The sequence below is a fragment of the Hyaena hyaena genome, unplaced genomic scaffold (assembly GCF_003009895.1).
Source record: "Hyaena hyaena isolate Hyena2069 unplaced genomic scaffold, ASM300989v1 scaffold_1, whole genome shotgun sequence".
In the NCBI taxonomy this organism is placed as follows: Eukaryota; Metazoa; Chordata; class Mammalia; order Carnivora; family Hyaenidae; genus Hyaena; species Hyaena hyaena.
The window spans coordinates 6,843,723-6,857,743 of NW_024080633.1; the positions used below are offsets into that span (position 1 = coordinate 6,843,723).

The following is a 14,021-nucleotide window of genomic DNA, read 5'->3' on the forward strand; positions in this document are numbered from 1 at the left end:
CTGTTTCCCGGTCTGTCTCCAGCCGTGTTTCCCTTGTGCACCGTCGCTAATTAATTCCCAGTCAGAGTGATGGATGGTTTAATTTGCTTTCCTTGAGAGCCCTGTTTGCCTTGCCGGGCCCGGGCCTGGGGAAGATTTCCAAGGTGCTGGGCAGTTGGCTACGGAGGGCGGGGTCTTGGCAGAGGGGGCGGAAGACCTGCACAGGTTTCCAGACTGGAGCCCCAACACAGTGCCATTTTGATCCTTATCATCCTTGAGTGACCTGGCTAAGCCGGAACCTCATTTGTGCCACAAAGCCGCCTCCGCGGGCCCAGAAGCTGGGAGGAAGGGCTTTGCTCTTGACAGAAGGGGAGAGCCTCACACCACAGAGCACAATCGGTGGAACCCCCCCTTCCTGCTTTTTCCCTAGAGCTCGTCTCCTCGTGGCCTCTGAATCTTCCTCTCTTGGTTCCCCCCGCGCCCCCCCCCCCCGCTGACCCCTCCTCCTGAGGCGGAGTCTCTGGCTCTTTCTTGGGAGAAGCCAGCTGAACCTCTCCAGTTGCTTGCTTTGGAGTTTCCTTTCATTTCTCTGAGTAGCATCGTGAAGGTTCAAGAGGCCAAGGATCCTCCTTGGAGGAAGGAGGGGTGGGGCCATGTCGTCTTCTTTCCTGCTTCCTCCCTGTCGACAAGAACATCAAGTTCACCACCACCAGTGAGCGTCCCCGTCGCCTCTCCCCTCGTCAGCTTCACCACCATCCTCATCTCTGCCGCCATCTTCATACCCGTCACCACTGCCTCATCACCACCGCCACGACCGCCATCTCCTGTCGTCTCCAGTGTCACGATCACCCCAATCACGAGTATTAACACCAGCGCCTTCACCATAGCAGCTGCCGCTCACTGAGTATTTGCTGTGTTACACGCACTGTGCCGAGCGTTTTGTGTGCGTTTCCTCGTTCAGTGGCGGGACCCTGTCGTGGTCGTAGAGGTCAGGAACTAGTACGTGGGGAAGCCAGGGCTCAGTCCTCCATCTTTGAATCCATGGCCCCTTCCCTGACGCGGAGGCTCTACATTTTCCAAGTTGAAGGAGGCACCGGGGTCCCCGTTTCTTCCTGCAAAGCAGAGACCCCACCCCCGCAGCTCTGTGCCAGATGCCACACCTAAGTTCCCTCTGTCCTCCCTTTCCCACGTGGGCCCCTTTCTTCCCCCCACAGGTGTACGAGGGCGGGAGCCATGTGGACCAGTTTGTGACCCGCTTTCTCCTGAAGGAGACGGCCAATCAGATCCAGTCGCTGCTGAGCTCCGTGGAGAGTGCGGTGGAGGCCATTGAGGAGCAGACCAGCCACATCCGGTGTGTCACTGGGACCTCGCAGGGTCATCTGGGGATGTGCCACGCGCGCACACACTCACACGGCAACCTGCTGCTTGCTGCGGCCGTCCGTGTGCTTGGGGACTGGGTGACCTTGGGCAAGGTGAGCCCCGAACTCTGCATCCGTGCTGGGCCCTGTGGTTCTGAGGCCCCCGCTGTGGACGGCCGCAGCTCTGGAAGCTGACGCTTAGCGATTTCCTTCAGCGTCGTGGTCCCTGTCATGATTAAAACCGTTTTCACCTGCTGTAGATCAGATAGGCCCCTGCACAGTTGTCGCTGCTCTCCTGCGCAGCGCCAGCTCCGTCGTGTGTCAGCGGTTACGCCCGCCCGCCCCTGTGCGGGGGGGGGGGGGGGGCAGGTCACAATGGGGAGACCCCTCCCTACACACACTCCAACCCCACAGTGCCTCAAATCCCAGCTCTTTAGGCTCTGGGCTGCAAGTCCCCTTAGGCCACCCCGTCCAGGCGTGAGCCACTGGTTCAGAGCCCTGCTGCCCATTGTGGGGAGACCTCCCTCCACACAATTTGCTGCTGGTTTGTGGGGCATCAGGATTGACACCCCAAAGACTCCATGCCCTCTCCCCCTTCCAGAAGGCTGGAGTGGCCCCGCCGCACAGAGGAGGGGCTTGTTGAGTTTTCAGGTTCACAGGGGACAAATTCCAGAATGCACCAAGGGGCAGAAGGGGGCTGGGCACAGGGCGTGTTTGCTGCGTGACTGGGTGTATCCGTGTCTGCGGCGAGTTTTCCAGCATCTCGGGGTGCACGGTGGCTGGGAATTCACCGAGCGGTGACAGACCCCCCCCTCTGTGGTGCCAGGCACCGGCAGGGCGTGTGCCGGGGCCCAGCACCTGCGTGCACACCGGTGTGCCTGGGGGCAGCGCACAGGGACAGGGGCGGGGCCTGGCCCTTCTCTCTGGGGCCCGCTGAGGTCAGGGTCACAGATGTGTCTGTCCTGTCCCGGGCTCTCTGGACCATATCTAGGGCACCGTTTTGTGGAGAGGCAGGTTGTTTGGTGGGCACAGACGGGGGCTCCCCCCACCCCACGGGGAGGAGGAGGAGGGGGTGTGTGAGTTAGGCAGCGGGGTGGGGGCCTGGCTCAGTGTCGCCCCAGCCCTGGAACCGAAGCTCCCGGGGACGGGGCCCGGGCTGTGTGGTCCTAGAATGTAGTGAAGTCCGGGTCCCGACTGCCCTGGCCCCGGCGCCGCCACCGGGAAACAGGCCATGACGCGTGCCTCACAGGAGCAGGGCTAGACCGGGTCAAGTGCACACGTCTGGGCTTGTGGCCAGGGCCCTGCGGCCTCGCTCACAGTGCGTGTCTCGTCCCCTCACACCGCAGCAGACAGAACCACGACAAACCCGGCCATGGCGCAGTGGAGGCCTGGTGTGGAAGCCCCGCGCCCCCCCATGCCCCCAACCACAAGCTGGGGGCCGCAGAACACGGGAAGAGTCTTCCGCCCGGTGAGAGTGGCGGCCTGGGGTGGGGAGCCCTGGGGGGCGGGGGGTCCTTGAAGAGTTCTCACAGTGGCCTGGATGCAGCCTGGACTGGGACCGGGTAGTGGGGGCCCTCCCCCTCCCCCCTCCGCCCCCCCCCATTAGCATCTCTGTTCCTTTCTCCTAGTCCCTGCGGACCCCAAGGAGGAGGGCCTGGAAGCCCAGATCAGCCGCTTGGCAGAGCTGGTGGGGCGGCTGGAGAACAAGGTAATAAGCCCGCGGAGCCCACACGCCTCTCCGCTGCCCCCGCGGGTGCAGGGTCGGCCCCCGCGTCCCGACAGAGCCTGGCGGCCACGACTAAGGACAAGATGTCCCTGGTACCTATCCGAGGAGAGGCGCCCGGGGCAAGGGGGAGGGGACAGGGCTCCTTGTGCCTTTGCTCTCGGGCAGGCCTGGCCTGGGAGGCGGTGCCCGGAGGTGGCGCGGTGGTGGGTGAGGGACGGCGGCCCAGGAGAGGTTAGAGACCTCCTGAATGAGGCGGCTGTCATGCAGTCTCTCCTGTGACTCGGCGCGTCTGCGGGTTGTAGAAAACGGCACAGTGTCTATGGAATCCGGTCTTCAGGGAACGTCTCATGACTTGGCAGGTCCCCCCCCCCCCCCGCGCCCATGACCCCACTCATCTCCCCGGGCGGCCGTAACCACGTAGCACAGGCAGAGCTCAGAACACGGCCATTTCTTCTGTTCTTCTGTCACCGTCTGAGCCTAGAAGTCTGAGATCAGGCTGGGGGTAGGACTGCCTTCTCCTGGGCGTGAGGACAGCCACCCCCTCCCTGTGTCCTCCTCTCCTTTAAGGACACGGTCAAGGTCGCGCCCACCCACATGACCTCATCTTTTTATTTATTTATTTTTTAAATGTTTTATTTATTTTTAGGAGAGAGAGAGAGAGAGAGACAGCGTGAGCAGGGGAGGGTCAGAGAGAGAGGGAGTCACAGACTGAAGCAGGCTCCAGGCTCTGAACTGGCAGTCAGCACAGAGCCCGACGCGGGGCCCGAACCCACGAACCGCGAGATCATGACCCAAGCGAAAGTCGGACGCCCAACCGACTGAGCCACCCAGGCGCCCCGACATGACCTCATCTTAATGACCTCTTCACAGGCCCTATTTCCAAGCAGAGTCACATCCTCAGGTGCTGGGGTGGGGGCCTTGAACTTACGATTTTGGAGAGGACACAGTTCAGCCCAGACAATGACCATTTGTTGGAAGAAAGATAACAGGTTGCCTTAAGGTTTACCACTGGGCTCAGGTATCAGACCGCGCGTGTTTAAATCCTGGTTAAACCACTTGGCAGCTTGGTGACCTTGGGCCAGTGGCTTGCCCTCTCTGAGCCTCAGACTCCTGCTCTAACCAGAGAAAATGTTCAGAATAGTACTCCTCATGCAGTGGTTGTGAGGATTAAAGAAAACGTGTGTTTTTTTTTTAATATTTTATTTTTGAGGGAGTGAGAGCGGGGGAGGGGCAGAGAGAGAGGGAGACACAGAACTTGAAGCAGGTTTCCGGCTCTGAGCTGTCAGCACAGAGTGCACCTTGGGGCTCGAACCCCCAAACCATGAGATCATGACCTGAGCAGAAGTCAGACGTTGAACCCACCGAGCCACCCGGCGCCCCAGGAAAATGAAGCCTTAACGGCTTAGCCCAGAGCCTGCGGTGTCCCGAGCACTAGAATATTAGCAGTTGTTCAGCATCCTTACCGGATACTCTGGTACCGAATCTGAACACGCACCGGACCGTTCACCTCCATAAACCAGGCCAGCGGGCGCCTCAGAGCTGAACGGCTGGGCGACTTTACATTTCTCCTACTTTTCTGATATTTTTACATCTTTTGCAAAAGGGCAGAAAAGCAGTTGGATGGGCTTGGGGTTTCTCGTGGATTCATGGGGGCGGGGCGGGGGGCTCCCCCACGCAGAGGGAGACCGAGGCCAGCCTTGGCGAGGAGACGGGGGTTGGGGCGGGGGAGGTGGTGGCCCCAGTAGCTGGGCTGAGGCGGAGGTGGGATCCCCCTCCAGCAGCTGAGTGGGAGCGGTGGGCAGGGCTCCGCGGGACCCTGAGGCCCGGTTGTCATAACAACTCCCAGCGCCTCCAGAGGGAGGTTCTTTGATGGTTATTTTTAGCATCCCGTCGTCTTAACAACCAGCTGGCTGGAGACCGCGGAGCACCTGGGTGTCCTGGAGACAGGGCGGGGCCCCGCTTGCTGGCCTCTGATTGGTCCGGGCCGCCGGCGGGGGCCAATCCGGGGCCGGCAGCGGGCCCCGCCCTCCTGGTGCCAACCTGAGGCTGCAGGCTCTGCCGGGTGGTGCTGATGGAGCTGATGGGGCGTGAGGCAGGGAGGGGGCGGGGCCGGCGTGGGTGCCTCTGCCCCTCCCCCTCCTCACCCTCCGCGGCCCTGCTGTCTGGGAGAAGCCAAAGGAACCACTTGCAGACCCTGCCCCCAGGAGCCCACCTGGACGGTTGGAAAATGAGGGAAACAGACTTGACCCTGGGGGTGGGGGGTCCTGGCTTGGCCACCTAGAAAGTTCGTTCCAGCCCCCTGCTCCTGAGAAGTCGGGACTTTGTGCAGGACTGGCTGCAGAAACGATGCGGGCCAGCTTGGGTCATGCAGGCAGGACTCCTTCATTTTTGGGGTGGTGACTGCACTGGTCACGTGCCCGATTACCGCTGTTTTCCTTAACCCGCTGATGTGCCATCTCTACACCACCGGGCAAAAACCGGGGTCTGTCGGGGTCTGTGACTGTGCTGGAGACACAGGCTGTCCACATGGAGGACAGGGATCCACGAAAAGGTGGCTTTCACTGGGGTGCCCGAGTTGCCGAAGAGTCACGGTTTTTGTGGTTCGTGGGGGGGTGAGAGGCCCTGGCTGCAGACCCCGGCTCCAGCGCGCAGCCAGCTTCTGAGGCCTTTGGAGCCCAGGGCCCTGTGCTGTGACTCTGCTGCGCACCCATCAGGTGCTGCGTCCTAGGCCCCGCATGGGCTTGTGACCAGCGGTCACTGGCACCGGGTTCCTGCGCCCACATCAGGAGGCTGGGTGGTCCAACAGGACGAATCTGTGAAGCATTTAGCTTGAGGCCTGCGGGAGGCCGGGGGTCACAAACCACCCCGTGCAGGCCGTTACCAGGTTCACGAGGCCCCCGGGGGTCTGGGCACGGGTGACTGGCAAGTTGACGGGGATCGTCGGGCTGTCGCCGGCAGTCGCGGCAAAAATCCAGCATCCTGGATTCAGAAGTGTCCTGTAGGAAGACTACCCACCCCTGGCAGCTGCCCTCTGTGCTGATCTGGGTGCTTCTGTGCCTCCCAGATGCCAGGGCCAGAAGGGATCTCTGCCGCTTCCTCTGGTCCGTTTCCCAGCCGGGCTCCCAGCTTCCCTGGGAGCCAGCCCTGTGTGCGGAGGAGAGACTCCAGGGAGGCTTGGCCCTGGGGAGCTCCCAGCGGCCTTGGGGTGCAGAGGCTGGAGCTCTTTGCTGGCTCTGGACACTTCGGTCTCACTGTGGTAGTACTGGAGGCCTCCCCGGGGGAGGTGGCCTCTGTCTCCAACACGTCTTTGTGCTTTGTTGCTTCAGACCCTTTGGTTTGACCTTCAGCAGCGCCTGTCGGACGAGGAAGGCACCAACATGGTGAGGCCTGCTCCCTTCCTGCCCGAGCCAGGACGGACTTCCGTGTCCTTGACCCCCCACTCTGGGACCCCCGCGAAGGGAGACGCAGCCCTAGTACCTGGCCGCCTCTGGCCGGGGGTGTTCTTTAACCAAGAACAGCTTGGCCCAGGGCGAAGTGATTGGGACGGTGACCCCAAAACACCCTGGAAGTGAAACTTGCTCGGCACTGGCTTTGTTGTGTCTCTGACCAGAGCCCCGGGGGCAGCTCCCGATGGCCCCGGGGCCTCTGTAAACACCCTTGGCCGGTGTCCTGCCTGGGGCGGCAGCTGGGTCTTTGTTCTTTTTAGCTACTTGTCGTGGGTAAGCATGAACCCTGTGTGAGCGCAGGTTTGGGGGCTATGTTTTGGCTGAATTGGCTCGTCCTCTCTGAAGGAAGGTCTGGGGAGGCTGGGTCTTGGGCTGTGGCCGCGGGGCAGGGAGGGGGGTGGCCGGGCACTCACTGCCCTGTGGCCCCACAGCACCTGCAGCTGGTCCGGCAGGAGATGGCCGTGTGCCCCGAGCAGCTGAGTGAGTTCGTGGACGCCCTGCGACAGTACCTGCGTGGCACCGCGGGCGCCAGGACCTGCTTACAGTGAGTGAGCCGAGGGGCAGGGCAGGGCAGGGGCGGGCGGGCGGAGGGCTGGGCCAGCCTCGGCACCCCCCCCCCCCCCCCCGGGAGGGTCAGGGTCAGGCTTTACTCCACTGCGCACACAGGGCCGGGACTCCCTGACTTGAGCTTCCTCATCTGCCCAGCAGGGCCTGGAAGCAGGGGTGGGGAGGGTGCAGACGGAATAGTGAGCGGCCGGGCTTGGGCCGCGTGCGAGCTGCTGGTGTTCCCGTCCTGGGTGTGCTTGCGGCCCCTCCCCCTTGCTGGTGGCTGTCCCAGAGGGCTGTGGGCCCAAGCCCCGGGCTGTCGCCCCTCCGTGTCTCACCGCCACGGGTCGGCGGCTGTAGCCTCGGGTCCCTGCCTGCAGCCTCGCTCTCCCGTACCCCTTCCTCCGCCTCCAGAGCCCACGAGCCTTCGCCCTGTTCCTGCTGAAGGAAAGGGCAGGGGGCGGAGAAGGTTCCGGGGGCCGTGGTGCTGTACGGGCCGGAGGCAGGGTCCTGGAGAGAGGGGCTGCTCGTGCGTGAGGCCGGGGTGCGGGGCAGCCCTGTCCGCAGAACTGGGTGTGGGGACAAAGCAGGCACCCGGCGTGGCGGGGCAGGGACCGCGTCGGTGATGCTTGAGCGGAAGGCAGACCCGGTCAGGTCTCCTTTGTGTGACTAAGGGGTGAGTGGGGACGGGGTGCAGCAGGGCTAGCAGACGCCTAGGGCCTCGCGCCGCGTGGGTTTTGGAGCCGAGCTGATGGGCCGGGCTGGTGGCAGGGAGGAAGGGGGAGGGGGCGGTTCTCTGGCTTCAGAAACCCGACAGGCTGCTGCTGTGCGCCGGGCGAGGAGGTGGGGTGTGGGGGTGGGGGCGCCGTGCCGGCCCTTCTGGGCCGCGTTCACATCAAGACAGCAGGCGAGGTGCTGAGGTGCAGGGGAGGGGGAGCAGGTGGGACGCAGAGGGGCTTCGTGCCTGTGTCTGGAAGGAGTGTCATCTCTGCCCCCCCCCCCCCCGTCCACGGTCGCACCCCCACAGCCTTCAGTGTGCTCTCGGCCAAATGCAGGCCCCATGGTAACCAAATGCAGACGAACCCAGTTGCCCCGGTGACCTTGGTCTAGCAGCACGAAGGGCCCTGGGTGACGGGGTTGTGTCTGACTGGCAGGTGACGTGTACGTGCCCGGGGAGCGTGAGCCCCCCGCCCCCCAGCTCCAGGTGTAACTGGAGGCTGGAGCCTAGTGACGCTCGATGCTCAGAGCAGCTTTGGGGCCCGGCTTCTGTCCTGTGCGGTGAACCGTGGAATTGGCTGTAATTACAGGGCGACTGCCCCCCCTTCCTCTGGGGCCATGTTCTGCGGGGGTCGGGCCAGGCTCGAGAGGACGGGACCCTGGAGGCTGGCCTGCGGGGCCACTGCCCCAGGGCCCGGCCTCCCGCCCACGATTGTTGGGTCAATTCCAGGTCCCAGCGTTTTAAGGATTAATTGAAACCGTTACGGGGAGAGCGCGGCAGAAGGAAGGTGCTTTTATTTTTTAAAGGTGGGATTTTTAGGTGACAATAGAACCTTTTCAAGTGTCCTTTTCATTGTAGTTCGTTCAGGGAGTATTTCTTGGCCACCTTCTGGGCCAGCCTGGCGACAGGTGCTGGGGGCCCCTCCCACCTCCGCTAGGCGTGGGGGGGGGGCATCTGCCTTGGGGGGCGTGCAGAGGAGGCTGGCCCTCTACCTGGAGCCTCTCCCCTCCCAGCGTCGCGGCAGTGAGGCTGGCGGATGGCTTCACCTTCGTGGTCTATGAGTTCTGGGAGACGGAGGAGGAGTGGCAGAGGTGAGTGTGGGCCCCCCACCCAGCCCCCCAGCCGGGCTCTGCACCCGGGTTCGGGGCTGGCCCTGGGAGCCAAGGCTCAGGCTGCCTGCCCCCCAAACTCGCCACTCGCTGCTCCCAGGCCCCCGCTGTCAGCCTCCCTGAGGCCCAGCCTTCCATCACCCCAGTGCTCCAAGGGGGGCTGCCTGGGGGCGAAGCCCACCCCCGAGCACTCACTCCCCCCTCCCCCCCGGCCGGCAGGCACCTGCAGAGCCCCGTGTGCAAGGCGTTCCGGCACGTGAAGGTGGACACGCTGGGGCAGCCCGAGGCCCTCTCCAGGATCCTGGTGCCAGGTAGGCGGAAGCTGGGTGCCGGAGGCCCTGGAGAAGGGAGACGGATGGCTGGAGATGAAAGGCGGGGCTTCCAAGGGAGAGGGCGGAGCCTCAGAGTGGCTCTGGGCGCCCCCCTGAAGCCCAACCCCCCCCCCGAGACTCGTACTTCCCCCCACTTGGGCTTGGACCCCACAGGCTGGAGGAAGAGATGTGCTTTCTGGCCAGGTGCCTGCTCTGCCTCATCTGTCTGTCCTCCCCCCCCCCCCCCCCCCCCCCCCCCCCCCCCCCCCCCCGCAGCCGCCTGGTGCACCTCCGGCCGTGACTGACCGCCTCCCGCGGCCTTCGGAGGAACCTGCCCCCGCCCCCTCTTTTCTAGAGACTTTGGTATACACGCCGTCTTTTCACTCTACTTCCAGACAAGAATGTACGTTCCCTGCTGTGTGAAGGAGAACCCCCTGCCCCTGGCGTCCCCCCAGACACCCCCGCCCTGATGGGCAGAGCCCTGCTGAAGCCCAAGGGCGGCCTCCCCGAACCGTCCCCCCCCCGGTGGCTGCGCACGACCCTCCCCTCCATTGGCCACTGCCTCCGCGCCCTGGTAGGAGCCGAGACCCTGTAGTGCCCAACCTAGGCCTCTGTCCGGGCCGCACAGGCCAGTAGAGCCCGAGGAGCCGGGCAGGGCTCGGCCCTCAGGCGCCAATAAACTCTGGTTGGGAACAGCCGCGTGCGGAGTTTTTCTTCAGCTTCCTCTAGGTGATGGGGTGATGCAGGCCTGGGGCCCCTTCTTAACCATTAAATCCGGACCAAATCCCCCCCAAAGCCTGTTTCCTTTCCTGTAAGCTAGAGCTGACAAGTCTGAGGGACGCATTTTGACAAGCTTGTGCCTGTTAGAAAGTTCGGGGCATCCCCAAGAATCACCGTATGGCTCAGGATTTCACAAGGACTCCCGGAGCCCAGCAACACAAGCGTACAGACTAAAACCAGCAAAGGGAAGACAAACGGGTCGAGGAGAGACCACGCACGGAGCTTACAGCCGTCCCCTCCCGGACAGGTGGCCACACGCACAGAGCACTGTGATCAGAGCTTCCACGGGGGCCGGTCCTCCAGCCCACACCTCTGGTCTCAGGCCCCAGGCAACCAAAGAGGTTTGGGGCCAGGACGCCCCAGGGGGCTAGAGGCCACAGGCCAGCCGGCTCTGGCCACCGTCAGTCCCTGGCGGCACCTGTGGACAGGAGCGCGGGGCCTTAGACTCGGGCCTTGTTTCAAGCCCCGCTCCCCCTTTTCCGGTCCCTGTTGGGGGGAGCGGCCGCCACGTCCTCCATAAAAGTCTCCAAGAAAGAGAGCAGTGGACCCCCTCCCAATGTGGAAGGCCAGAAGCCAGGGCACCCCTGGGTCGGTCGGGCCTGGGGGGCCACGGATGTGCGCGGAGCAGCCAGCCTGTGCCAGGGGAAGGGGTTAGAGCCGTCACTGCTGGGCCGGGCAGGCCCTGTCCGCGCCTGCCTGGGGCCTAGGCTTGGAGGAAGCGTAAGCAGCGGGTTTGAATCCCAGCGGCTCAGCTCCGAGCTGCGGGCTTCACGGCTCTCAGAGCCCCGCCCCTTTATAGTCTGTCGAGCGCCCTGCTCGCAAGATCAGGAGTTGCGTGGCCGCAGGACTGTGCGTACCGGGGCCTGCGGGCAGCCTCAGAAGCGCCCCGCGGCGGCTGCTGCTCCCATTAGCTCAGCCGTTTTAAAAATATTCTCAGGGGCGCCTCGGGGGGCTCAGTCGGTTAAGCATCCGACTGTGGCTCAGGTCACGATCTCACAGTTCGTGAGTTCGAGGCCAGCACAGGGCTCTGTGCTGACAGCTCAGAGCCTGGAGCTGCTTCAGATTCTGTGTCTCTGCCTCTCTCAAACACTAAAAAAAAAAAAAAAATTTTTCTCAGGGGGGTGAGGCTCTTTGCGGTGCAACTGAGGAACCCCAGGAGCTGGGCTGGGTACACTGCACTGCACGTCACACCCGCCGGCCCGAGCTCGGCCCCCGTGCTGTGGCATCTCTGCTGACTGCAGCCCACAAGCTCTTAGAGCCGCCCTGCTGCTGAGCGGGTGGGAGCGGGCTCTGAGAACACGTTTCAACCCTAAAAGGTATCAGAGCTCCCACTTAATTTACCCTTCACTGCCAGGCGCGCAGGCACCGTCGTCCTCAATGCTGCCTGTGCCATCCTGGGGGTGGCAGGTTCCCAGGGGAGACACAGAGAGGGCAAGTAACTCACCAAGGGTCACACAGCAAGCAAACAGCACCACTTGGATCCAAACCCAGAGCCGCCTGCCCCCATCCAGGCCCTAACCCCGGTCCACACGGCACACACAAGTGAGGAGGAGCCAGATCAGGACAGGAAGACCTCAGTCAAAGACAATTACTGTGGGACCCGGGCCTTGGCTCCAGGCCGACACGGTGCCCCAAACACTGAAAAGTGCATTTAAGCAAAGGCTCGGGCACTGGTGTCCACAGCAGCTTAATCACTACCGCCAGACGGTAAGACACCACAATGTCCGTCAGTGGCTAAAGGATCAAACAAAATGAGGTCTGTCTACACAACGGAGTATCATTGAGACGCAAAGAAGGAAATACCGATCTGCGCGCCCCATGACTGGCCCTTGAAAACCTGAGGCCGCGTGAAGGAAGAAAGTCACAAAGGGATAGAGCGCGTGGTCCCCCTCGCTACGGAATGTCTGCAATAGTCAAGTCTGTAGAGACAGGAAGCAGAGGCGCGGCTGTGGGGCTGGGGGAGAGGGAGGAGGTAGCGACCGCTGAGGGGGTGCGGTTTCTTTTCGCGGAGATAAAAACTATGTCGATCGAGGTGGGGGGGGGTTTACACAACACTGATTGACACTATCGCACACTTGAAGCTGGTTTTGTGTTCTGTAACTTTCACCTCAATTACTCCCCCTGCCCCCCAAAACCCCCAATCAACTCACCTGCCCAAATAGAGACGTTCACCACCTGCGTTCGATGGCCGGTGACATGCTTGCCGTGTCCAGTTCAAACCCGAAACCTCCCGCGGGAGGCACGCGGAGGCAGTCCTGGGTGGGGGGGGTGGGAAGGGCAGGTCCTGAGGGGACCAGCAGCGCCCGGGGCCGGTGTCCCTGCCTGACTGCCGGGGGACACCTTTCCCCTGGCTCAGCGCCACTCAGGGCCGGAGAGCCAATCACTGCCACCAACCACCAGGTGACCACGGCCGCAGCGAGTGCGTGAGATGGGGGTCTCTACGCTCCTGCACAGGGGTGTCACCGCGGCCGGGGACAGGTGACAGGCCAGGCTCGGTGCCGACAGCCCTGCCTGTCCATCTCAGCTCACACTCGCAGCGGTCCCGGGGTGGGCAGAGGGGCGGCCCGGGCTCTTGCGGAGGAGAGCCGGCGAGAGGTGTACACTGCGCCCCGGGAGGAGGAAGGGATGGGGTGTCCGCTGACCCACCGAGGAAGGACGGACGCCGGGCTAAAGCCCGCAGGGGGTTTTCCTGGGTTAGCAACCTGAACACAGGGGCGGGCCACGGCTCACAGGCGGCAGGCAGAGCCGGCTCAGATCCTGCAGACCCAGACCCCATGCCCAAAGCCCTCCGTGACGCCAGGGCGACCTGGGGGACATCCCTGCAGCCCTTCCTTCCCCCTGAAACCTGAGGGCGTCCCTTCACGTCGGAGGACAGCCCCGAGTGAGCTCGTACCTTCATCGGGCGAGATATCAGAGGGCAGGGTCCAGCCTGCATTCCACTGACCAGGCTATGTCCTTGCAGGGTGGCTGGGTCCCAGGAGGGTCACATCTGTGTCAGAGGCAGATCAAGAGGAAAATCACTGTCCCCGGTGGTGCTATGTGTCACCCCTCCCACCCTCTTCTCTCTCAGCACTCAGTCCCCCTTCATCCCTCATACGCTTCCCTGCTTTTGGGTGAGCCCTAGGATCCTATTTCCCTTTTCCCTTGGCTGCTAGGAAGCTCAGCGTTCACCCACTCTCAGCCTAGGTTCTCCGGACCGTTGCTCAGGTCCCCCCACATGGCTGCTGCAGATACGGTACCGCCTTGTTTCCACAGCGAGCCCGCTTGGCATCATACTCGTAAGCCTGCTCCATTCTGTTGGTGGGGAAACGGAGTCCCAGATGCAGTTCATAAACTCCCCCAAATTTTGACATCGCACACGGCAGAGCGGTGCTCAAATCCAATAGTCTGAGTCCAAAGCCAGTTCACACAATGCCCCCTTTTATGGTCCTGCCTCCCCCGGCCCTACTTCGTTCCTCTCTAGGACTCCGTGAACGGCCCCTCACGGCCCCGCCTTCCCGGCCACGGGCCCAGCGCTGCGGGGAAGCACACGGGACAAAGGATAAAGGACTCCATTCTCGCTGCTGCTCGGGGGCACTTCTGTCCTGGTTCGGAGGCCCTGGTCCAGGGGGAGGCCGGGGCCACTGGACACAGTGTGTGTGGAGCTGGTCAGGGGGCCTGTGGAGGAGACCCAGGTGCCCCACTTGAGGGGGCAGAGTCTACACATGCAGCCGGGCCTGGGCTGATCGGATCACACCCCCCCAGCCACTCGGGAGTATGCGCTGCAAACAAAACGGACAGTGGCACATAACCCCCAATCGGTCCCGACCCGGCTCTGTACCTCGTGGGACAAGAAGGACTTTCCCGGGGCGCCTGGGTGGCTTAGTCTGTTAAGCGTCCAACTTTCGCTTGGGTCATGATCTCGCAGTTCGTGGGTTCGAGCCCCGCGCCGGGCTCTGTGCTGACTGCCAGCTCAGAGCCTGGAGCCTGTTTCAGAGTCTGTGATTCCCTCTCTCTCTGACCCTCCCCTGCTCATGCTGTCTCTCTCTCTCTCTCCTAGAAATAAAAA

At 63.0% G+C, this 14,021-nt stretch overlaps 2 protein-coding genes and 1 long non-coding RNA gene across 4 annotated transcripts in view; 1 reads left to right on the forward strand and 2 right to left on the reverse strand.

Annotated features, from left to right (window-relative positions):
• NECAB2 (N-terminal EF-hand calcium binding protein 2) overlaps window positions 1-9,886 on the forward strand; it is a 29,014-nt gene extending 19,128 nt beyond the window's left edge. The window contains exons 6-13 of one of the 2 annotated variants that reach the window (XM_039227682.1): window positions 1,194-1,330; window positions 2,684-2,805; window positions 2,966-3,045; window positions 6,390-6,443; window positions 6,941-7,053; window positions 8,787-8,864; window positions 9,102-9,193; window positions 9,470-9,886. In XM_039227682.1, the coding sequence (XP_039083613.1) occupies window positions 1,194-1,330; window positions 2,684-2,805; window positions 2,966-3,045; window positions 6,390-6,443; window positions 6,941-7,053; window positions 8,787-8,864; window positions 9,102-9,193; window positions 9,470-9,498 (705 nt within the window). In that variant the 3' untranslated portion in view covers window positions 9,499-9,886. The remainder of the gene's footprint in view (window positions 1-1,193; window positions 1,331-2,683; window positions 2,806-2,965; window positions 3,046-6,389; window positions 6,444-6,940; window positions 7,054-8,786; window positions 8,865-9,101; window positions 9,194-9,469) is intronic. The other variant, XM_039227690.1, reaches the window with a different exon arrangement.
• LOC120229000 lies at window positions 8,550-13,833 on the reverse strand. Its single transcript, XR_005527648.1, has 5 exons — window positions 13,794-13,833; window positions 12,867-12,962; window positions 12,124-12,228; window positions 9,106-9,220; window positions 8,550-8,837 (listed from the first exon to the last, which is right to left on the reverse strand). It is a non-coding gene; the product is annotated as an uncharacterized LOC120229000 (long non-coding RNA).
• Window positions 13,834-13,969: 136 nt separating this feature from the next.
• The window catches only part of SLC38A8 (solute carrier family 38 member 8), a 19,817-nt gene continuing 19,765 nt past the window's right edge, over window positions 13,970-14,021 (reverse strand). Inside the window, exon 14 of the mRNA XM_039227175.1 lies at window positions 13,970-14,008. The gene's annotated coding sequence lies outside the window, so the exon portion shown is untranslated. The remainder of the gene's footprint in view (window positions 14,009-14,021) is intronic.